General features: G+C 59.2%; 3 protein-coding genes across 9 annotated transcripts in view; all 3 read left to right on the top strand.

The window, feature by feature from the left end:
- FAM178B (family with sequence similarity 178 member B) overlaps positions 1-462 on the top strand; it is a 98,609-nt gene extending 98,147 nt beyond the window's left edge. The window contains 1 exon segment of the mRNA XM_057743370.1: positions 81-462. Within this exon segment, the coding sequence (XP_057599353.1) occupies positions 81-113 (33 nt within the window). The 3' untranslated portion in view covers positions 114-462.
- The window catches only part of SEMA4C (semaphorin 4C), a 30,366-nt gene extending 15,877 nt beyond the window's left edge, over positions 1-14,489 (top strand). For 2 of the 6 annotated variants that reach the window (XM_057741876.1, XM_057741875.1), the window contains 14 exons: positions 7,218-7,363; positions 8,903-9,051; positions 9,374-9,436; positions 9,579-9,677; positions 9,752-9,848; positions 9,971-10,087; positions 10,185-10,336; positions 10,420-10,595; positions 10,891-11,035; positions 11,126-11,348; positions 11,485-11,597; positions 12,513-12,670; positions 12,760-12,830; positions 12,967-14,489. In XM_057741876.1, the coding sequence (XP_057597859.1) occupies positions 7,255-7,363; positions 8,903-9,051; positions 9,374-9,436; positions 9,579-9,677; positions 9,752-9,848; positions 9,971-10,087; positions 10,185-10,336; positions 10,420-10,595; positions 10,891-11,035; positions 11,126-11,348; positions 11,485-11,597; positions 12,513-12,670; positions 12,760-12,830; positions 12,967-13,796 (2,502 nt within the window). In that variant the 5' untranslated portion in view covers positions 7,218-7,254 and the 3' untranslated portion in view covers positions 13,797-14,489. The other 4 variants (XM_057741877.1, XM_057741874.1, XM_057741873.1 and 1 more) reach the window with 4 other exon arrangements.
- A 1,512-nt stretch (positions 14,490-16,001) lies between these two features.
- ANKRD39 (ankyrin repeat domain 39) lies at positions 16,002-20,505 on the top strand. Of its 2 annotated transcripts, none has more exons than XM_057743089.1 (4): positions 16,002-16,199; positions 17,494-17,639; positions 17,925-18,128; positions 20,098-20,349. In XM_057743089.1, exons 1-4 carry the CDS (start codon positions 16,100-16,102, stop codon positions 20,122-20,124), a joined length of 477 nt encoding a protein of 158 aa, XP_057599072.1. In that variant the 5' UTR covers positions 16,002-16,099; the 3' UTR covers positions 20,125-20,349. The 2 variants fall into 2 exon arrangements, with proteins under 2 accessions (XP_057599072.1, XP_057599071.1); XM_057743088.1 differs by lacking the exon at positions 20,098-20,349 and adding an exon at positions 20,357-20,505 and having other exon boundaries at positions 16,036-16,199; positions 17,494-17,597.
- Positions 20,506-22,658: the final 2,153 nt, after the last annotated feature.

Genomic DNA, 22,658 nt, shown 5'->3' with positions numbered 1-22,658 from the left:
GCTGGAGGGTCAGGGCGCATCACATCGGTGGGCCCTACCTGGGCCCAGGCCATCACACCCGGTTTTTCTCTTTGCCACAGGCCCAGTACTTCAGCCCCTGTAAAGATGTTTAATGGAGCAGGGTAGGGGTGGCCCAGCGCTCCTGGCTCTGGCCAAAGTGCACATGGCCCAGGTAACTGGAGGCATGAAGAATGGAGGCCAGAGGAGGACCTGTCAGCTGCAGCAAGCACCTGCCTTCCCCGCTGCCCTGAGCCTCTCCAGGCAAGGCTCCTGCCCTCTCGCTGCCCAGCCCACCTCTGAGCTCTCCTTCTCTTCCCTGCAAGGCCTTTGTTTCCAAAGCTCTGGTTTCCCTAGGCCTCCAGGGCCCTCCAGCCACCATCCTCCCCAGCTTCCTTCCCCTCTCTGTGTATCCCTAATGTGAGAGTTCTTTGTGCACAGTAAAGTTTCATTTCAGCATCAGCAGTTTAGGAGAGTTCCTTCAGTCCCTTACTGGGGGCCCGTGCTCAGCCAGTTTCCTGACTTCTAGCTTATGCTTTGCAGAATTCTCACCCTGAACAGTCATGCGACTGGGTCCTCAGGCCCCGACCCACCCTCTGCACTTGAGGGCTGTTTGTAAACCTTCAGGGAGAGCAGTTCTGGCTGTGGCCTGAGAGCTGTCAGAAACCCAGGGAGCAGGGATGGGGAACATTGGTTTGGACCAGTCTGGGACCACTCCCCACACCCCGCCACCACTGGGGAAGCTCCATGGAGTGAGATGGTAGACCAGGGCTGTAATTACACTTAATTAAGTTTATTGTAGAGCTCTGAAATCAACTCTCAGACTTAGGAGTTGAGGGGGCGGGTGCAGTGTCAAAAGTTCCTAATACTTTTTGTTTTCCCTCTGCCTTGCCCAAGATAAGTTTTGTGGGCCCTGATCTCTAAAGGGGTGCTAGATGTCTCTGACGTGCTCTCCGTGAGAACTGAGTAGGCCTTCGGTACCCCCAGGAGATCCTTGGGTATCACTTTCTCTCTCTGCCCACGCCTCCAACTCTGAGAATCCATTGCTAGTCTCTGATCCCTCCTGACTCTTTCTGGGTGGGGATAAGGTTTTGCAGGGGCCACAGAGGTAAGTAGGAAGCAGCAGAGGAGGAGCCCTGCCCACTGGGCCTGTGCCCACTCCTCAGCTCAACCGTGGCATCTGCCAGTGGAGCTTCACTGTGGCTGGCGCTTGTGACTTTCTCTGTTTATTTGTCCCTCTCCTTTGTTCTTTCATGCCACAGGGGTCGGGGTGAGGCAGGCTAACTAGGAGAGAGATTCCCCCAAAATAAAGGACCTTCAGGCCAAGGGCCTCAATTTGCAGCCCCGAAGTGTAGCCCATCACTTCCTGGGCCTGTTTTGGAGGCCCTCGCTGGGTCCCCAGAATGCTGGGAGCCAGGGCGTATCTGTAAGGCAGAGGGCCAGGTACCACGGCTCCCTGCCTCTCTGCCTTCGCCAGGTGAGAGGTGGAAGAAACTCTCTGCCAGGGAGGCTTGGAGGCCCAGGCGGCTTGCCTGAGAGTTCCGGTTTCTGTTCCTGGCCACATCACAGGCTCCTTTGGCCCGGGCACCACTGAAGCCCCAGCGGCATTAGATAGGCCCGAGATCCTCCCATCACGGAGTGGAGGCTGCAGTGAGCCACCTCCTTCATCCTCCCTCAGGGCTGCCCCTGCTCCTGAGACTGCACATCCTGACAGTTAATCCTCGGCTATTCAGTTTGCTCTGGAAACCTGGAAATCACCTTTGAAATTTCCCTTCTTTGTTCTCACTGCCAAGGGCAGAGAGGGCGTAGGGAGGCCTAAAAGGCTGAAGCAGTGAGTTTCCAATTCTCGAAGCTGCCCCTACTGGGCTCCTAGGAAGGGTTTGGGTGTCCAGCGGTGCAGGCGTCTGGAGCCCTCCTGCCCAGGCCCGGTCCTTGTGCACCACCCCCTCCTCCCCAAACACACTCACCCCCAAGAGAGAAATAGATACCAAGGAGAGAGGAGGTGTTGGTGACGGCTCAGGCCCTCCAGAGGCCTCGCTGTAACCTGAGCAGAGGTATGCACTTCGAGGCCACCCAAGGGCGTACAGTATCCCCTGGGACATGTAATGGGCCCTCTCTGGAACTGGCTGGGAGCTGACCAGATCTTCTAAAACCAGTCCTGGGTCAATTAGAGAGTCTGCCTCCTCTAGGCCAAGAATTCCGCAGTGATGCTGGCGACTTCGCCACTTGCCCTTTCCAGATCCCTACTAAGCCCCTGGGAAAAGGCTGAGGGATATCCTGATGGAAGCCACTGGAAGAGCGGCATCCGGGGCTGTGATGACGGATGTTTTCCTGCTTCCTTTGGTGGCAGGGAGGGGCTGGAAGGGAAAGGCTTCCCAGGTGGACGGCTTTGATAACTCCTTCAGAAGGAAGTGGAGAGAGGAAGTCCTTTTTCTACGTCCACACTCACCTCGGTCCCCAGGCCCTCAGAAAGATCCCTGAAGGGTGGCTGACCCAGGCTTTTTCATTTCCCTCCTGTGGGTTGACTGCAGCTCCTGACTCCCTTGGAAGTCAGCCAGGCAGTGTTGACTAGAGAACCCCACTCAGGAGCGTTGGAGTTCAAAGGAGGGGCACATGGCACGTGACCAAGGCGTGGGGGTGGGGGGGCCTTGCTTTCCAGATAAGACTCCTGGATCCATCTCTAGGGGTGGGCCTGAGCTGCCAGTGGGTCCTTAGAGAAAATCAGGCGGCATTTAGCACATATGCCTTTTCTTGGCTACAAGCAGTTGAACAAATGGGGAAAATAAGAGGGTTTGTCAAGGCCTAAGGCCTGAAAGTTGGGTACCTTTCATCGAATACACCAGACAGGTCCTAAGGAGACTTGACAGGTACACAAGTCTTTTTCTCCCCCCAGTATCGGTAACTTTTTTTCTTCTTAATTTAAGACCCAGGAATCCTCATTTTTGACCAGGTGTGCTTTTCTTTTAAAGTATGAATCATGAGCAAGTAGTCATACAGGAAACTTTATCCCCTGCCCACCCACCCTTGAAACAGGCCAGTGCTAGAAAGGAACAGAATACAGCAGGAAAAGGGCAAAGGCAGAAAAGGAGAGCAGGCGAGCTGCAGTCTTGTCTTTGAGGAGCGTTTGAGAGGGAAGGGCTCTGGAGTCTGTTAGCAGGAATGGAGAAGCCTGCTTTGAGGTACAGAAGACGGTCCCTGCCAGTGAAACCAAACCACCTGCTGAGACTTTCCACTGGGGCCGTCTTGCAGGTGGGGCCAGGAGCTCAGGTCTCAGCCTGGTAACCCTCACACCTAGAGCCGGGTGAGGGGGTGAAGGTGAGGAACAACAGCAGGAAATGGAGTGTTTGTGGCCTAAAAGTTATCAGGATGCCCTGTGACTTAGTGGAAAGACAGGATCAGGAGCCCCAAGGCCTGATTTAACATTCTGACCTTGCTAATTATTTATGTGACTTTGGGCAGGATGCTTAAACTTTCTAAGACTCATTTTATCTAAAAAATGGCAGAAACAATACCTACTTTGTAAAGAGTGGTCATGAGGGTGGAGTGAAGGCAGGTTGCAAAGTCTAAGCACGGAACAAATGTGAGGGGTACCTGCCTGTGGGTTTACCTCCACTTAAATAGACGCGGAATCTAACGAGAAGAGTGGGTCACACATTTCTCCCTCCCTGTCAGCTGAAGCAGGGCCTTCCCCGCCCACTCCATGCTGATTAACTGGCTTGCCCTCTATCTCTGGCATCTCCAAGACCACAGCTTTTTTTTTTTTTTTTTCCTGGTGGAGAGGAGCTGGGAAATGTAGCTTTGGCCAGCACGGGAGAAGGGGCCTTTATGTATACCAGCAAAGACCCGATTGTTACTGAATCCGAACTGGGCTGCTTTTCCCAATTATCTCCACTACTCTTCTGGTCTCCACTTTTCCGATGCCAAGTTTTAACCCACAACAAAAGCTCCTGTCGGGACTGATTTATAATCCAGATCTGATGACCGGGCCCTAAAGTGTCCTTCCCCTCCAGGACTGCAGCTGGCTTAAAGTCACCACGGAAGCCTAGGGCCTCCAGTCTTTTCACCTCTGCCCTTTGCCCCTAGCCAGGAGGTGGCACCTGTCTCCGGGTCCTGGTGGACTGGCCTCCCTGGGGTTCCTGTGTCCACCTGCCCAGTTCTGAGGACCAGCTGGCAAGGAGGACACCCCGGCACCACCCAGCAGGCCAGAGCTACAAGTTACTTCTAGGAGCTGTTGTGGGCGGAGGCTGGAGGTTCTGAAGGTGCGAGTTCGTCTCCAGCGTTCGTCTCCCCTCAGCCGCTTTCATCTGAACTTTAGGGCTCTTGTCACTTGTTATTCAGCCTTCCAGCGACACCAGAAGGAGTCATTTCCTGAGGGTAGGCTCTGTGCAACCAGAGTCGAGGGTTGTCTTAGCCGGGATTTGGCCGAGGGGCGCTGAGCAGGTCCTTCTGCCTGGAGAGTGAGAAACAAGGGGTAGAAGGTCTCCGGAGACTTGGGAGGTCTTCCTGCCTGGTGAGGCCCGTTCCAGGCTGATCGCAGAGGTCAGAGGAAGTTGGGGCCACGAAACGAAGCAGAATCGGGGACCAAGAAACAGAGCACTCTGGTCCACTCCGAAGAGAAGCCCTGGATACTCGCCCTGAGGTGGCCCGCCCGCCTTCGTTCCAGTAACCGCAGCGTGGGGAGCCCCTTAGCCCCATTCCCGAGCCCGGCCGCCCAACCCGCGCGGTTGGCCTTGGGGGGCACTTCGGAAAGACCGGGTGAGTCCGACTCCCCCGTGCCAGGGCGCGGAGTCCCTCCCTCGCCCCACCTCCCGGCGCGGTGGCGCAGATCGCGACTGCGAGGCGCGGGGTGGCAGGGCACGAGAAGGGGTGGGGGTCCGAGCCCCGGGGCGGGAAGCCCGGAGGCGTGCGGGTCGCAGAGGGTCGCAGCCCCCTCCGGGGCGGGCCTTCACGTCCCGCCCCCGGCCTCCGTCGACCCCCCCCCCCCACCCGCGCCTGACGTCAGGGGGGAGGGGGCGGAGAGCCGCGGCCGCGGCGGAGAAAGAGCCGGCGCCCGCCGCTGTGGCGCGGGGAGCCGGAGCCCAGGGGCGCCGAGCTGAGCCGGGCAGTGGGGCGGTGGCAGAGGGGCAGCGGAGCAGGGCGGGCGTGCGCGGGCGGCGGCGCGCGGGCAGGGGCGGACCGTGGTCAGAGCCGAACGCGAGGGCGGCGCCCAGGGATTCAGTCCGCGAAGAAGAGGTGAGTGAGGCCGGGGTTGCGCGGGGCCGAAGCCAAGGGGCTCAGGGGCTACCGCTTTGTCCCCCGGTTCGGGCGAGGGACGCCGCACGCGCGAGGGACAGGGTCTGGGGGCGCAGGGAGGGGCGGCGGCGGGGATAGCTGTCCGCCCGAGCGCCTTCCTGCGTCCCCCCGCGGGCTGCTTCGCGGGGCCTCGGGAGCGGGGCGATCGGCGCCCGCAGCCACAGGGTCCGGAGGCGCAGACTGGTCAGGGGCAGCGGGGCTCGGGGAGCGGGGGTTCCTCGTGCAGTCCGGTCCGCGGCCGGGATCTCGCCAGGCCCCGGAACTGCCCCCGGCTCCCCCACCCCCGACGGAAAGTTTGGGGCGGGCTTGGACGGAGGCCGATGTTGGGGGATCGGATTTCCCTGCCGCGGCCCCCCGGCCGCGCGCCCGCTCGGCTGGGGAGGCGGGCTGTCCTGGAAAGCCAGGCTCCTGAGCCGCGCCACCCGGTCCCGGGCTGGAGCGCTCGCCCTGCAGCCGCGGGGGCGCCGTCCGCGGCCCGCCGCTCGGGGTGGGCAAGGGTGGGGGGCGCGCCGCCGGGACCCCGCACCCCTCCACACGCCCCCACCCCCGGGGCTGCTCTGGGGAGAAGCTGTGCCGGCGGAGTCTTGGAGCGCGCCGCGGGGTCCGGCCCGGGCCTGGGGTAAGCGGCCGAGGGAGGGCTGGGGGTGTGTTGGGGGACGGGTGCGGGGAGAACGCATCCCCGGCCCCCCGCCCTTCCCGCGCTGAGGTACTGGGCCGACAGGGGGCGTCCGCAGGCCAGACTCCGCCACGCTCCCAGCGCCGCCGCTTTGTTTGCATTCAAATCCCCGGAGCTGGGGGAGGGGAGAATCGGGGGCGGGGGGGGGGGAAACCCGGGACGGGGTCTTGAGGGGGACTCTTTGTTTTGGGGGGAGCATATCCCCAGCTCCTGTGTCTCTGTGCCTGGCACTGGAGGGCTGGAGCAGTGGAAACGAACCCAGGTGGCCTGCCCTGGCCGGGGTCCCTGGGGCGCGATCCCTGAGTTGGGAAGGTTCGTCAGACCTCGGGAGAGCGCAGCAGGCGCGGGCCCTGCTCGGGGCACCCCCCGCGCTCCAGGAGGACCCCCCTGGCACTCCCCACCGGGTCCTCACGTCCCCCCGCCCCCGCCTGAAAGCGTCGCCGGGAGATCCCTGACGCGACCAGAGCCGGCTCTGTTGTCCCGCCGCCCCTCAGCCCTCGGACTGGTGCCTTCTAGGAGGCTGTGCGAGGAACAGGATGAGGCCCCCGTCATTTCCACGCCCATCCCACCCACTTCCTGCCTTCCTTCTTGGGCAACAAAGGGGCCTCGGGAAGCGGGGCCCCTCCGGCTCCCGGCCGCGCTTCAGCCCTGTGATGTGGAACGGGGTTTTGGGCTCTGCCCGGCTATTGTCTGCGCTGGGGAAGGGGAGAAGCCGGGGCCGGGACCCCCGCAGGCCTGCTGCCCCAGCCCTCCCTGGGGGGCTTTTCCAACCGCCTGCCCCAGCACATGCTCCTCACCCTGCTGAGGGGTTTGTGTCTGAGAATTAGGTCTTCGAGCTGGCCGGAGCCCCAGCAGGGCCAGGTCCTGCTTCCAGAGATTATCTTAAGAAAGCCTTAGGATCTGTCAGGTCCGAGTGGGGGGGGGGGGGGGTCCCCTTTTTATTTTCTTAACTTCCTGTTGAGAAGGCGTGGGGGAGGGCCTGGAGGTTCTCCGGAGTGTCCACTCTTCCAGCTGACTCGGCTCTCCCCCTCCCCTCAGGGAGACCCCAGGGCCCTTTGGAGGCTGTGGGGGCTGAGGCCAGGTGTGGGAGGGGCCTAGGTCTCTGCTCCAAGGACTGGGGCAAGGGGGGCCGTCCTGGGGGGGCCCGATCGGATCTTCTATCCTGTCAGTGCCTCCTGGCAGAGCTTGTGTGGGCCGCCTTCCTTTCTGTTTTCTCTGGCTGTGATTCTGACGCTTTCTTTTCCCCCGGCAGGGCAGCTGGCCTGGACCTTAGAGCCAGGGCGTGCGCCATGGCCCCACACTGGGCTGTCTGGCTGCTGGCAGTGGGGCTGTGGGGCCTGGGCATTGGGGCTGAGGTGTGGTGGAACCTGGTGCCCCGGAAGACCGTATCTTCTGGGGGTGAGTGCCTGAAGGGCGGGGAGCGGGAGGCCAGGAGGGACTGCTGGGGGAAGAGGGGTGCTAAGGAATGGCCCTCTAGAACGTGCCAGCTTTATTCTGCGGTCAGACTCAAGGTCCCCTGATGTATGTGACACAGCTTTCTAAGAAATGTGAATGAGTGGCCCTAGGGACCCAGAACTGGTAGTCCAGGCCAGGACCTGGGGGGCCCCTCCTGACACTTAGGACCTGGCTGCCCGTGTTATCCAAGCGACCGTGACCATCCTGCATCCCTGTCCCCACGCCTCACTTCTGGAATTATCACTAGCACTGAGAGCCTAAATAAAGAAACCTGAACCAGGATGGGCCTGAAGCGAAGGGTGTCACATCCCCCACCCCTCCCCCCCGGTCCCCGGTCTTTCTAGCTCTTTGCCCCCAGGAGCCCCCCAGCAGCCTCTGCTACCCTGACACTTCTGTCTGGTGGCCTTGGATGGGGGGGAGTGTGTGTGTGTGTGTGTACGCATGTGCCCATTCTCACGTGGAGGGTCAGCAGACCTGATAGCCCTCCTGTACACACACACCTATATGCAGACGTGATGTCAGGTGTTTGTATCATCCGTGAGCTCTGGGGACCCGGGATGAGCTCACCTCCCACAGGCTCCTCTCGGTGCTGACGAAGCCCTCCCTTGCCGGCCTGTGCCTGGGCCCATCGTTGGCTCCAGAGACTAAGGCTGGTTTAGGGGGACCCTGAGGACAGGTCAGCAGCTATTTGGGGGGCTGACATAGGAATCCGGTGACTGCGTGAATGTCTTAACTGTCGTAGTCCCCAGCTTGGCAGATGGCAACAGGGCTTCCCCGCCCCAAGGCTTCAGTGCCATCTCTGGTCCTCAGCCTCTGGTTTCCCCTGATTTCCCTGGCCTGGCCTCCCAGCCCAGTTCTGTCTCTGGCCATCCCTCCTCATCCCATCGCTGGCTGTGCTTGTATCCCTAGCAGCCTGGATTTGGGTCCTGCTGGAGGGAAGGGTTTTCTAAGACAAAGAACGCTCACAACTTCTGTCCGTCCTGCCCTGCTGGATCTGGGGCTGGGGCCTGACTGGACCCTGGTGAGGGCAGTAGGCAGCAGAGCAAAGAAGGAAGTAGTAGCTGAGGAAGCTGGGAGGGGGGAGTGCTCCTGACCCTGAGAGTGAGAGCCATCAGTCTGATGGCTTCCTCTGGCCGGAAGCTGTGGCTGAGATATCCTTCCTTCCTCCTCCCCAGCCCAGATTTGCCTCCTTCCCGGCTGGGAAAGGCCAGGGAAGCCTGGGTGGAGTTGTTAGAGTCAAAAGCCTATTCAGAAAATGCCCTTTCTTGCCAGTCAGGAGGCTTGGCTGGCATCTGCTTGTGAAGTACTGGCTCTAATGTGGGGACCAGGGGTGACTGTTGCACAGAAGAGGGCTGATTCTGGGGGCGGGTGCCTGCAGGGGTGACCGTTGCACAGAAGAGGGCTGATTCTGGGGGCGGGTGCCTGGAGTCCCAAGAAGGTCCACTCCCCCCAGCTCTGCTCGCTCTGGCCTTATCCCTACAGAGCTGGCCACGGTGGTGCGGCGCTTCTCCCAGACAGGCATCCAGGACTTCCTGACGCTGACCCTGACCGAGCAGACCGGGCTTCTGTATGTGGGGGCCCGGGAGGCCCTGTTTGCCTTCAGCGTGGAGGCTCTGGAGCTGCAGGGAGTGGTGAGAGGTGGGGGAGCGGGAGGCACGTGGGGGTGAGATAGGCAGGACCTGGAGGGGCTTCGCTGGGTCAGGCTGTCCCCTCTGCTTGGCCGCGCCGCCCTGTTCCCCTCAGTGAACACGCTGCTTCCCCCGAGTCTGCGGCACTTAGCGGGTCCGCTGCACTGGGGCAGTTGGGGTTTCTGGCCTCTGCTGGAATAAGCTCCCAGAGAGTGGGGACCGTGTCTTCTCACTTGGTGTCCCCATGTCGCTGCCACAGGCTGTGCTAACGGCACATGCCCAGGATGTACCTGTGACATTGCTGACATTTCTCGTCCGTCCCCAGATTTCATGGGAGGCGCCAGCTGAGAAGAAGGCCGAGTGTATCCAGAAAGGGAAGAGTAACCAGGTGGGTGCTTGGGACTACTGCTGGGGGCGGTGCATGGTGCACACGCTCTCCCCAGAGCCCCCTTTGTCCCAGTGCTGGTCTGGGTCCTTGTGTCCCCACGTCCCAAGCCTTTATACTTTAACCGATTCCTCTCTCCCCGCAGACGGAGTGTTTCAACTTCATCCGCTTCCTGCAGCCGTATAACACATCCCACCTGTATGTCTGCGGTACCTACGCCTTCCAGCCCAAGTGCACCTACATCGTGAGTGCTGCTCCTCTCCCCTAGCCCCCTTGGCCGGTCCCCATCACCTTCTCATGGCCTCTTCCCTCCCGTAGGACATGCTCACCTTCACTCTGGAGCATGGCGAGTTTGAGGATGGCAAGGGGAAGTGTCCCTATGACCCAGCTAAGGGCCACACCGGCCTCCTTGTGGGTGAGTGGCTGTCCCCCTGCAGGTTGGGGGGCCCCCGCAGGACTTGTTCCCACTCTGGGACCACATGGCCTGAGTAAGTCTGCCCCTCTCTGCTGGCCCAGCTGACCCCTTTTCTCCCCTAGATGGTGAGCTGTATTCGGCCACGCTCAACAACTTCCTGGGCACGGAGCCCGTCATCCTGCGAAACATGGGGCCCCACCATGCTATGAAGACAGAGTACCTGGCCTTCTGGCTCAACGGTGAGCCCCGAGGAGCTGGCCGGCCGAATGGGCAACCGTGGGTGGGAGGTGCTGTGTGGGCCCAGTGCCGGGGCTGACCCTCCTCCCCTTCCTGTAGAACCTCATTTCGTGGGCTCCGCCTACATCCCGGAGAGCATGGGCAGCTTCACGGGGGATGACGACAAGGTGTACTTCTTCTTCAGCGAGCGGGCCGTGGAGTACGACTGCTATGCCGAGCAGGTGGTGGCCCGCGTGGCCCGCGTCTGCAAGGTACAGACCCCCCACGCCAGGCAGCTCTGGGAGCCCGGTGGCCCGGCAGGGCTCACCAGCAGTGTCCCCTTGCCGTCTGCCAGGGCGACATGGGGGGCGCGCGGACGCTGCAGAGGAAGTGGACCACGTTCCTGAAGGCGCGGCTGGTGTGCTCTGCGCCCGACTGGCAGCTCTACTTCAACCAGCTGCAGGCGCTACACACCCTGCAGGATGCCTCCTGGCACAACACCACTTTCTTTGGGGTTTTTCGGGCGCGGTGGTGAGTTGGCCGGGAGCCCTTGTGGGTGGAGAGGAGCGGGTCTGCGGGTTGGGGATGGTTGGTGGGGGCAGGCCTCGGGAGCGTCCAGGGAGTCGAGGAGGATGTTGGGCACCTGCCTCTTTTCAGAACCCTCTGTGGGAGGTGGGCTGTCCCCTGCCCCCAGTGGCACTTTGAGCCACCGTCACATCACACGTGCCCATGACCTTCTTATGTTTGGACCCTGCCTTCCCGCTATATGCCCTGAGCTGTGGTCACCCCAGGCCTGACCCTTTGGGTCCCTCCCTTGCTGTGACAGGGGCGACATGGACCTGTCAGCAGTCTGTGAGTACCAGTTGGAAGAGATCCAGAGGGTGTTCGAGGGGCCCTACAAGGAGTACCACGAACAAGCCCAAAAGTGGGGCCGCTACACCGACACGGTACCCAGCCCGAGGCCCGGCTCGGTGAGTCTTCCGGGGCAGGGGTGCCCTCGTGTCCTCAGCTCCAGTGCCCTTCTTGCCCGGCTGACAGTGCACTCCCCGCCCCCACCCCAGTGCATCAACAACTGGCACCGACGCCATGGCTACAGCAGTTCCCTGGAGCTGCCCGACAACACCCTCAACTTCATCAAGAAGCACCCGCTGATGGAGGAGCAGGTGGGGCCTCGGTGGGGCCGGCCCCTGCTGGTGAAGAAGGACACCAACTTCACCCGCCTGGTGGCTGACCGGGTCGCTGGGCTTGACGGAGCCACCTGTACAGTGCTGTTCATCGGCACAGGTAGGCACCGGGGGCATGGGCGTGGCCGCCGAGGGCCGGGCGAAGGCCTGTGTGCCCGAGGCGGGGAGATCGAGAGATGCCCCAGGACCCCCCCCATGCCCTTTCCTTCATACCTGTCCTCCCCCACCCCCCACAGGAGATGGCTGGCTGCTCAAGGCCGTGAGCCTGGGGCCCTGGGTCCACCTGATCGAGGAGCTGCAGGTGTTTGATCAGGAGCCTGTGGAAAGCCTGGTCCTGTCCCGAAGCCAGGTAGTCATGAGGCCCCACCCACCGCTGTTTCTAGGCCTCCCCTGTGTGCTTGGCCGGTGCAGGGGTGGGGAGATGCCCGAGCCACCTCGGGTAGCTTGGGGTGGGTCCCAGGAATGGGAGCGCTGATGGAATCTGTGTTCTGCGGGTGTTACATTTTATATATAGCCTGGTCCTGGTGGGGCTGCATTCCCAGAATGGGGCCTTGGCTGCTATTCTGCACGCTTTCTCCAGGCCCCTAGGGGTTGCGCTGCGCGTCTTCTTTGCCAGTGCCACTGTTGGCCGGGCCTCACGCTGTATTGGTTCATGGCGCCGTGATGTCACCTTGCCTGCCAGCCGCGGTGGCCCTCCAGCCCCGACCTCCAGTGGCTTCAAGCCGTTCCCTGAAGTGCTGTTGGCGGCTTCCTCTCGTGTTCTGCTCTCTTCTGGCATGTCTGTGGCACCTTCACATGCTTGCCTTTTACCAGCCGTGGTGGCTCAGGTTGTTCCCCAGAACATGGAATGATGGCAGAAGGAACGTCTGGTGGAAGGGACACACAGATTGGCAATCGCCATTCAAACACAGGAAAACGCCTTATGCTCTGCTGGTGCTATTGTGAGGCTGACGGGCCCTGCGGAAGCGGAACTTCCTGCGCTATTTATATGGTCCCAGAGTCGTGCCTGTGTGAGCGCAATTATACTTCTTGGCCTCACAGGTCTGCTGTTCCTTTCTAATAAGGTCACGCCTATAAGGTGCTTAGGATTGCCTCTGGCTTGTAGTAAGTCCTCCATGCATTCTCGGTCCTCGGGTTTCCCTCCTCAGGACTTGAGCACAGCCCTCTTCCTCCCTTGGGCCCCTTGTGCCCCTGGCAGTGGTCTCAGCCACCCCCGGGACCATGTCCCGGCCTAGCTCACCCCCCTCCTGTGCTTCTCTGGCAGAAGATGCTCTTCGCCGGCTCCCGCTCCCAGCTGGTCCAGCTGCCCCTGGCCGACTGCGGGAAGTACCGCTCCTGTGCCGACTGCGTGCTCGCTCGGGACCCCTACTGTGCCTGGAGCGTCAACACCAGCCGCTGCGTGGCCGTGGGCAGCCACCGCGGGTGAGCGGGGCTCTCCGCCTGCTGGGACCAGGCAGGGAGGGGCAGGGGGTTAGAGGCGGGACGCTGACGGATTCCGCTTGCCCCCCCAGATCCCTGCTGATCCAGCACGTGACAGTCTCAGACACCTCGGGCATTTGTAACTTCCGGGGCAGTAAGAAAGGTGAGCTGTCTTTTTAGCCCCCCTCCTAGGGGTGGGGGTGGGAAGTGGGCCTTGGGCCAGAGCTGGAGTGTCTGCACGCCCCCTCGGCCTGGGTTTCCTGCACTAACTCTCTGCTCTGCTTTCTGTGCCGCTGCAGTCAGGCTCACGCCCAAAAACATCACAGTGGTGGCAGGCACAGACCTGGTGCTGCCCTGCCGCCTCTCCTCCAACCTCGCCCACGCCCGCTGGACCTTCGGGGGCCGGGACCTGCCCGCGGAGCAGCCCGGCTCCTTCCTCTATGACACGCGGCTGCAGGCCCTGGTGGTGATGGCCGCCCAGCCCCGCCATGCCGGGGCCTACCACTGCTTCTCAGAGGAGCAGGGGGCCCGGCTGGCTGCCGAAGGTTACCTGGTGGCGGTGGTGGCAGGCCCATCGGTGACCCTGGAGGCCCGGGCCCCCCTGGAGAACCTGGGGCTGGTGTGGCTGGCTGTGGTGGCCCTGGGGGCCGTGTGCCTGGTGTTGCTGCTGCTCGTTCTGTCCCTGCGCCGGCGGCTGCGGGAGGAGCTGGAGAAAGGTGCCAAGGCGGCGGAGAGGACCCTCGTGTACCCTTTGGAGCTGCCCAAGGAACCCACCAGTCCCCCCTTCCGGCCCAGCCCCGAGACCGATGAAAAACTCTGGGACCCCGTGGGCTACTACTATTCAGATGGCTCCCTCAAGATCGTGCCTGGACATGCCCGGTGCCAGCCCGGCGGCGGGCCCCCCTCGCCGCCTCCTGGCATCCCCGGCCAGCCCCTGCCTTCTCCAACTCGGCTCCACCTGGGGGGCGGGCGGAACTCCAATGCCAACGGATACGTGCGCTTACAGCTGGGCGGGGAGGACCGGGGCGGCCTCGGGCACCCGCTCCCTGAGCTCGCCGACGAGCTGAGGCGCAAACTGCAGCAGCGCCAGCCGCTGCCGGACTCCAACCCCGAGGAGTCCTCGGTGTGAGGGGACCCCTCCGGCGGCGGGGCGGCGTGGGAGGCGCGGCTCCTACTTTTTGCACAGGCACCAGCTACCTCAGGGACATGGCGCGGGCCCCTGCTCTGCCCGGGACGGACCCTGCCCGGCCATGAGGACCTGCTCTGTCAGCACGGGCACTGCCACTTGGTGTGGCTCACCAGGGCACCAGCCTCACGGAGAGCACCTTTCTCTGTGAGGGACTGTGAATCACAGACGAACGGGACCCCAGCAGCCAAAACCTTTCAAGGCAGAAGTTGGAGATGTGGGTGTGTTTGTGTATATCCGTGTGTGTGGATGTGGATGTGTGCACGTATGTGGATGTGGGGGTGTGTGACATAGTCTTCCTGTTTCTGTCAAGTCTTCCTTTGGCTCGGGGTCCTCCTGGTGGGTCATTGGCGCTATGAAGGGGAAGGGGTTGTATCACTTTGCCTCTCCTACCCCCACCTGTCCCCAGTGGGGGGCAACCATGTACATATGGGGGTGGGCTGGGCAGGGTGCTGTGCCCCTTTTAGGGGAGTCCAGGGCTCTGGGGTGGGCCCAGTCCTACCCCCAGGGCTGTGAATGTTTTCAGGGTGGGGGGAGGGAGATGCAGCCTCCTGTGTGTTTGGGGGGAAGGGTGGGAGGGGCCTCCCACTTGGTCCTGGGATTCGTGGTATTTTATACTTGTCCTCCCTGGCAGGGCTGGGAAAGGTTGTGTGGGGGGGGGGGGGGGGAGGGAAGGAGAGAGGGTGGGCATGCTGTGGATGTGGCATATCCTCTCCCAGCCCTAGGAGGAGGGCTTCTAACAGTGTAACTTATTGTGTCCCCGCGTATTTATTTGTTGTAAATATTTGAGTATTTTTATATTGACAAATAAAATGGAGAAAACAAAACTGTTCCTGTCGTGGAGATAAGACATTTGGGTCAGACCCTTCTGGATGCCAAGAGGGAGGCTCCCTGTGGGTTGCGTGGGGCTGGACCGCCCCCACTCTCAGGCCTGGGGCAGCTGCCCCTTCAGTGGTCCCCCTCCTGCCTGTGCCCCTCTCTGGAGGGGGGGACAGCCCAGGCTCCAGTGTTTTCCCACAGTGGTGCCTGGGGCTGGGAACCAAACCAGGGCCACAGCCTCTTGGGAGCCAGCCTTGGCTTCTGGCCAAAGGGAGAAGTCAGGGCATGGGGAGTGGAAGCAGGAGAAGGGGAGGGACCTGGCTTCCCAGAATTCTGGGAAGGGGAGATGGGAGTGAGGGGGCCAAGGAGGGGAACTTCCTAGAAGCAGCTTAAGGTTGTGTGGGCTGGCTCTTAGGGGAGGAAAGATTACTTCCAGCCTGCTACCCTCCCGGAGTGTTAGCCTTGAATGTTTCAGCTGCATGTGACAGGGAACTTTCCCCACTGCCACCTGGTGGGCACCAAGCCCCTGTCCTATGGAAGGAGCCATGCAGGGCCCAGGTATTTGTAAGAAAAACAGGACCGGGCCTGGGTTCTGTAACTCATGCTCACACACAGTGGCAGTCGAAGTGAAGAGTCCTCTGCACCCTTGACCCGTCTGGGGCTCTGCTGTGGCTGGATCAGGCTGCGGCCAGCGTCCTGCTGTAGGAGAGGGATTGGCATCTGCTGACTTGAACACCTTATGCTTCCCGCATGGTCAGTAACCCAAAACCCGGGAGAATGTTTTGATACATGGTTGATTCAGAAAACTAGGTGCCCACTGTGGACCTGAAGTTTCCAGACCCTTTTCCCCGCCTCTCCCCCGCCATCCAGGGCCTACATTCAGGAGCTCCCAGCGGCAAGATAAGTTGTGGCCACCTGTCTCCCACAGGGTTTCAAGAAGTGGGCAAGAGGGGCGAGAGGCGGGGGTCGCGTGGCCTTTCAAGTGGTCACCGCGCCGCCTCGGTGACCCATCTTCCGGGGCCCGGCGTGGTGGGGGAAAGAGGGGGGAAGGCGCGCCCGGCGACCCCCCTGCCCTGCGGAACCCGGTGGGACGAGGAGAACCTGGAGGGCGCCACATAAATGCTCCAGGCCCGCCCAGCCGCCCTCCTCGGGAGTCGGGTCCCGGGTCCCAGCTGGAGCTCCCCGGCCTCCGCTTAGCCTGGGACGCCCTCGCGTGGCCGCCTCGGGCGGGCGCGACCCAGAGCCCCAGGTCCCGCCCCGCCGCTGCGATTGGCTCCTGGGCTCAGACCCAGACGCTTGATTGGTCGGCCTCGTGGGTCGTGCGGACGTCGAGTGGTCAGACCCGGCGGGTGGGCCCCGCTGCGTCCGCCCCGCCCGCCGAGGCCGCGCCCGTGCCCGCCAGCCGGTGGGCGGGCGCCGAGGGCAGCATGGCGGCGCTGCGGCCCTGCGCCGACGGCCCCTGCTGCTCCCGCCCCAGCGCGGCGCCCGGCGTGCAGCAGACGCTGGACGAGATGGACTTCGAGAGGGGTGAGGCGGGCGCTCGGCCCTGCAAGCCCAGCCCGGAGCCTTCCGGCGTCTCCAGGCCCCCGGGACAAAGGAGGTGGCCGAGAACCGGGGCCCCGAGGGGAGGCGGCCGGGGGGCCTTGTCGGAGCTCACCGCTCCCGCGTAGTGAGAGCCCGCCAGGGACCCGGCGCTGAGCTCTCGGCATTAGAAACACCGGCGTGCGTGCAGGTCGGGAAACAGGCAGTGGCTTCGGGAACTTTCCCCAGTGGTGCGGCTGGGCCCGGCTCTTCACCTGGCGCCACCCCGGGACACCCAGGCTTGCTCGCGGGTCTGGGAGCGGCAGAGTCAGCAGCCGGGATATTGCACCCACCCCGAGGGGTGGAGCTTCAGGCCGGTGGGGCTGCGCTGTGCGGGGCTGTGTGTCAGGCCCTGCAGGCATGAGATGTGGCAGAGATGGCCTCGAGGCAGGCGATGTCATCCCTACCTGTGGGCCCAGCGGGGTGACCTTTTTTTCCCCAGACTATCCATGCTGAGGCACTCCCCACTCCCGGCTTTGTGCACAGAACCTGGCTTTGTCTGGTTTCCCCGCCAGGCACACGGCCTGGGGCCTTTGCTCCAGACCCAGCTCAGGCGTTCCCCGCAAAGCCCCTGAGATGTGTGGACGGTTCTAAGGACGCTGGGGATTCCACAGAATAAGTACCTTCTCACCACTTAGCTGTGGTTTTCACTTTGCGCTGACACCTGGCAATGTCCTCTTCTTGCTCTTGACTGTAACTATATATTCAGACATCTTAAACAGTACTTTATCCAACACTGCTGTGTTTGCAGTGGGAAGCAGGGTGGCTGTGTCTGCCCAATCTCCTGTCCTGGTTAGACGAGCCCCTTGTCTTTTTGTTTGTTTTATTTTTTAAAAATATTTATTTTTATTTAGTTGAGGCAGGTAAGCTCCTTAATTGTGGCTCGCGGGCTTCTTAGTTGCAGCTTGCCGCTCTTTACTTGTGGCATGTGAACTCTTATTTGCAGCATGCATGTGGGATCTAGTTCCCTGACCAGGGATCGAACCCGGACCCCCTGCATTGGGAGCAGGGAGACTTAACCACTGCCCCACCAGGGAAGTCCCCACCTTGTCTGTCTTGCTCACAGCAATGTCGCCAGCACCTGGCACAATCCTTAACACAGAGGAGGTGCTCGGTTATTATTTGTTGAACCGGCGAATTCCCATTTAGTAGATGAGAAAACAGAGGCCAGGAGGTAAAGGGAGCGCTGGAAGCCCCTAGTCATTCAGCATTACTCAGTAGTCGGGTTGTCCTTCTGCAGGAATCTGGTCGGCAGCCCTGAATGGAGACCTGGGCCGAGTGAAGTATTTAATCCAGAAGGCGGTGGACCCCAGCCAGCCCGACTCGGCCGGCTACACGGCTCTGGTGAGCTGGGGACGAGCCTCAGCTCCGGGTTCCTGCTCTCTGGTGGGGATGATGTTTGCCTTCTCTCCCACTCTTCCTCCTCTCCCAGCAGGGTTTCTGTTTCATGTGAACCTGGGTTTTTTAAATTAGCTAAGTGCTTTGCATCAATTATTTAACTTCATTCTCATAACAATCCTGCAAGATAGGAAGGGTTATTATCCCCACTTTCCAGTGGTGGAAACTGAAGCTAGGAGTGAAGACGCTCGTCCGGTCACCCAGCTGCTGGAGGGGGCACCCACCACCCACCTTCCGGGTTCTGCCCCCTAACCCCGACTCTCTTCCCCACAGCACTACGCCAGCCGCAATGGGCACTACGCCGTGTGCCAGTTCCTGCTGGAGAGCGGGGCCGAGTGTGATGCCCAGACCCACGGGGGAGCCACTGCCCTGCACCGGGCCAGCTACTGTGGGCACACGGACATCGCCCGGCTCCTCCTGTCACACGGCTCCAACCCTAGGCTAGTGGACAATGATGGCATGACCAGTCTGCACAAGGTGGGTCCCCTCTCGGAAGTTTCACAGGTCGCAAGAACTTGTCTTCCGTCATTAAAAAAGTTATAACGTGGGACTTCCCTGGCTGTCCAGTGGTTAGGACTCGGCACTTTCAGTGCCATGACCCGGGTTTGATCCCTGGTCAGGGAACTAAGATCCCACAAGTCACATGGCATGGCCAGTAAAAAAAAGTAAAAGTCATAACACGTTCACTGTAGAAAACAGGGGGGAAATGGAAAAACATAAAGTAGAAAATTGAAATCATTTGTAATGAGTGCTCACCTATCATTGCTTTAGGATTAACATGTAATTTCCCAGCATGTTTCCTGCACACGTAAATTAGAACTAAACGTATGGTGTCATTTTCTTTTTCTTCCCCTTAGTGATGTGTCCTCAATGCTTTTCCACGTAGTTTTCTGAAACTTCCACCTACTCTTGCCTGTCCCTTTAGTCTGCTTTCCACACTGTGACAAAAGCAATCATTTAATTAAACGTTTTCTGACTAGAAACACCTGCCTGCGGTGAATGGTTTGAGGAGTACAGACTGTCTACCATGGACATGAGTTTTCCTCCCTTGCTGACCCCTGGTCCCCCAGTCTTCCAGGTCACCTCCTTTAAGGCATCCTCTTTTACCGATTTCTTGTGCATCTTTGAGAGGCCGTTGATGCATACTTATGGCCTCTGTGTGTAAACCTGTTCCTCTCTTAGCCCCACTGATTTTCTCGCAGAGTGATGCTGTAAAAAGCAGTTCTGACTATGCCCGTGCCTTAGAGTCCTTTGGAGGCTTGCTTTTACCAAGTCCTGAAGCTGGTTTACAGGCCTTCTGGGGTTAGTCCCTGCCCACCTGCTGGCTTGTCCTGAGCTCCTGGCCCCTTGCTGCCTACACGCAGGCCCTGCTGGCCATCTTCAGTTTCTTGAACCTGCTTCTCTATCACTCCCGGGCCAAGGACAACATCTTTTCCCATCTGGACGCCTCTCCTCACCCTCTTCCCTCTGACTTCTGTCTGTCCTGCCTTCTGGATCACAGCTTCTACATCACACCCTCAGAGACCCACCTGGATGCCAGAAGCACCCTGGGGTTGGTCCTGATTCCTGTTGTGGTGCTGAGTGAGCAGCTGGGGGTTGTTTTGTTTCGAGACCCTTGCCGGTTGGAGAGGCAGGTTGCTCATTTCTCAGTGGTCTAAACTGATGTCGCTCGAGTGTTTCACTGCCACAGCTCACATGATGGGTGCTGACAGGCAGGACACTGCTGTGGATAGACCCAGCTGGTGTCTCCCACACTGGCAGCATTCTCATGAAATTGGGGGAACACATATGTGTGAGGAATATGAATCATCCCTTCTTTCCAGCCTGCCTGCCTCTCCCTTCCTTCTGCAAACATTGGCACTTTTTTTTTTGCCAAAAATTATTTGGAATTCATCTCACAATTGCTCACAACACACCACTGCCTGAATTGAAGCAGTAAAATTAAGGATCCCGGGTCTGTACTCATCAAGATAGAGTAGGGAATGTAGTGATATAACAGCTATTGAGAATTCGGACTTTGAGTTCAGGCAGACCTGGCTTAGAATTCCCTAGGTTGCAAAACTAGCTCTGTGACTTTTGGCAAGTTACTCAACTTTTATAAGCCTTAGTTTCCTCATCTATAAAATGGAAATATTGATACTTCCTACCTCTGATGGTTATTGTAAAAGTTAAATAAGATAATCTAGGTAAATTACTTAACAGTGTTCTTTTTTGGAGGGATGTAGGTTAGAAATTGACATCCAGATTGGGATCGTTTATCTCAGAGGGGAAGAGGAGAAAGCGGGGAACCTGGGCCTTTTTCTCTCTGCTCACATGAAAGTTCCCAGAGGGCAGGGGCCACGTCTGATGTATTTTGTGCCCATGGCACCCAGCACCCTATAGACAATCTGAACATTTGTAAAGATGCTTAGAGATCCAGGGTTACGTCCTTGTTCTTAACGTGCAGGCCTGGGCAAAGAAGCATGGCCACTGAGCAAAGGACACAGGGAAGGAAAGCTCACGCCGACTGCCTGAGTGGCACCAGGGTGCCCCACCCCCCCGGACGCACATCATCAGGATTTGGCAGGAGTTCGGGGAAATCTGCTTAGACGGCGCCTCCATTTCCACGAGACCTTTTTTAGGACCAAAAGAGCCCCAGAAGTGGAGCAAGAAAGAACAGGGCCCAGTAGGGGTACAGCTTTTGATCTAGGCCTCTCTCTCCATAGGCCGCCGAGAAGGGTCACGTGGACATTTGCTCCCTCCTATTGCAACACAGCCCAGCCCTGAAGACAGTCCGGGACCGGAAGGCACGACTTGCCTGTGACCTGCTGCCCTGCAATAGCGACCTGTGGGACCTGCTGGCCAGCTGAGTCGCCCCCCTCCTGTCACAGGCTGCATGCAGGGTACACGGACTACTCTCCAAGCCCCCGCCTCGGTCAGCATCTGAGCCACAGGTTGCCTCAGGAACCTGAGACCAGAGGACCCCAGAAGAGCCCCATTCTGGCCACCGTGGAAGCAAGGGAGGCGATTTGGTGGGGCTGCCAGTGCTCCAGCCTGGACAGATGACCGTATTCTACATTAATTCATGTGGAATCATCTATCCGTGCAGAAAAAATAGTTAAATCTGTACCTTATCCCATGCACAAAAATAAATTTCAAGTAGTTTAAAGACCCAAATCTGAAACACGTAAGCATTAGAAGAAACTGGAATGTGTGACAAATGAAAAGCTGCATTCTCGGCGAGTGACCTTGATACAAGTCACTTTACCGGTCTGTCCTGTGTCCTCATATCTTTTTATTGCTGTGCAGCGTGCGGGATCTCAGTTCCCGACCAGGGATCCCCCTGCCGTGGAAGCACAGAGTTGTAACCACTGGACCACCAGGAAAGTCCCCCGTGTCCTCATCTCTAAGATGGGAGTGGCTGCAGTGGGGCTGCCTTGGAGTGCACGTGGGGGCGAGATGAGTGCATACCTGGGGAGCACGGAGAGGGCGCCTGGCACCTTGCAGGCAGCATACGGGAGCTCCCACCTCCCCAAAACCTGACCACCACCTGCATTTATACTGTAATTTCATTTATTTTAACCGTCTGATAGACAAGTTGCTATTGCTTTGTTTTATTTTGCATGGCTAATAGCGAGGCTGAACATCTGTCTTCTGTGAACTTCCTGTCCATACCCTTTGCGCCCGTCTGAAGTTTTTCTCTTTTTTGAGTCATAGGAGTTGTTTATGTATTCTGGACATTAATCCTTTGTTATATATATAACTTTTTTATTTTCTCTTTCATGCTGTTCCGTGTCTTAACTGTGTTTGTTATCTGTTCATGGAAATTGGCACAGCCACTGTGGACAGCAGTTTGGCATTACCAGAATTCTTTTTTTTTATTTTTTTTTATTTTTGGCATTACCAGAATTTAAGTGAGCAGGGCCAGTGCTTTCTCTGTAGCTCCCTACTCATCCATATATACAAAGATGTTTATTTACAGGAGCATTTACAAAGACGTGCATTGGAGCATGGAGTGTAATATAAAAAAGAGAGAGAGAGAGATGCCCTAGTGCTCCCAGCAGGGGGCCGGCGAGGTTCTGGCTCACTGAGTGCAGCGGGTGCAGATGTGGAAAGTGCTGAGTCGTGATTACATAAAGTAAGTAGAAGCCGTAGGTGCACACACACACCACACAGAAGGGTGTGTGTTAAACGACCCCCCGTTTCCCTGGGCTCCGTGGTGAGTTTAATTAGCTGAAGAGGTCCTGAGCTTGATTTGCTTGCTATGTTTGGATATTTTACCAGAAGTAATTTTTCCGTTTGATAAGTAATGCCAATAGTAAGTTAATACCAATTAGTTGCTTGTGAATACCAGTAGTCCTCTGCTGAGAATTTCAGGTGCAGCCTGCTGGTGCCCTCACCCCTGGATGTGGGAGGAGAGGGAGCTCGGGGTCGGTGGCAGGCATCGGAGTCCAGAGCTGAAGTCCTGCTCGTTCTTTTTTTATTTTATTGGCTGTGTTGGGTCTTCGTTGCTGCACATGGGCTCTTTCTAGTTGCAGCGAGCGGGGGCTACTCTTCCTTGTGGTGCACGGGCTTCTCACTGCGGTGGCCTCTCTTGTTACAGAGCACGGGCTCCAGGCGCGTGAGCTTCAGTAGTTGCAGCACATGGGCTTAATAGTTGTGGCTCACAGGCTCTAGAGCACAGGCTCAATAGTTGTGGTGCACGGGCTTAGTTGCTCTGGGGCATGTGGTATCTTCCTGGGGCAGGGATCGAACCCGTGTCCCATGCATTGACAGGTGGATCCTCGCCCACTGCGCCACCTAGTAAGTCCCCCTGCTCGTTCTTGTCTGTTTCCCCTCACTCTCCTCCAGGTAACTCTTTCCCTCCTCAGGACCACAGGCAAGAAGTCACCTTTGACAGAAACACACTGGAGCATAAGGACAGGGTTTCTCTAAAAAAGCTCTGGGCTCCCCAGTGTCAGAACTTGGAAGCATCACGAAGAAGCCTGCTGTGGGCGGGGCCTTGGGCTGCCCTGGACCCACAGTTCT

This window comes from Hippopotamus amphibius, chromosome 7 (genome assembly GCF_030028045.1).
Source record: "Hippopotamus amphibius kiboko isolate mHipAmp2 chromosome 7, mHipAmp2.hap2, whole genome shotgun sequence".
NCBI classification, from domain to species: domain Eukaryota; kingdom Metazoa; phylum Chordata; class Mammalia; order Artiodactyla; family Hippopotamidae; genus Hippopotamus; species Hippopotamus amphibius.
Note: the sequence above shows the minus strand (reverse complement) of the source record. Positions and strands in the feature narration are given on the sequence as shown.

Excerpts from the sequence above, each read along its gene's own strand:
- ANKRD39 (XM_057743088.1), top strand. The coding sequence starts at position 16,100 with ATGGCGGCGCTGCGGCCCTGCGCCGACGGCCCCTGCTGCTCCCGCCCC. Across the intron at positions 16,200-17,493 it reads CGAGATGGACTTCGAGAGGG|GAATCTGGTCGGCAGCCCTG; the intron begins GTGAGGCGGGCG and ends GTCCTTCTGCAG. Across the intron at positions 18,129-20,356 it reads GCATGACCAGTCTGCACAAG|GCCGCCGAGAAGGGTCACGT; the intron begins GTGGGTCCCCTC and ends CTCTCTCCATAG.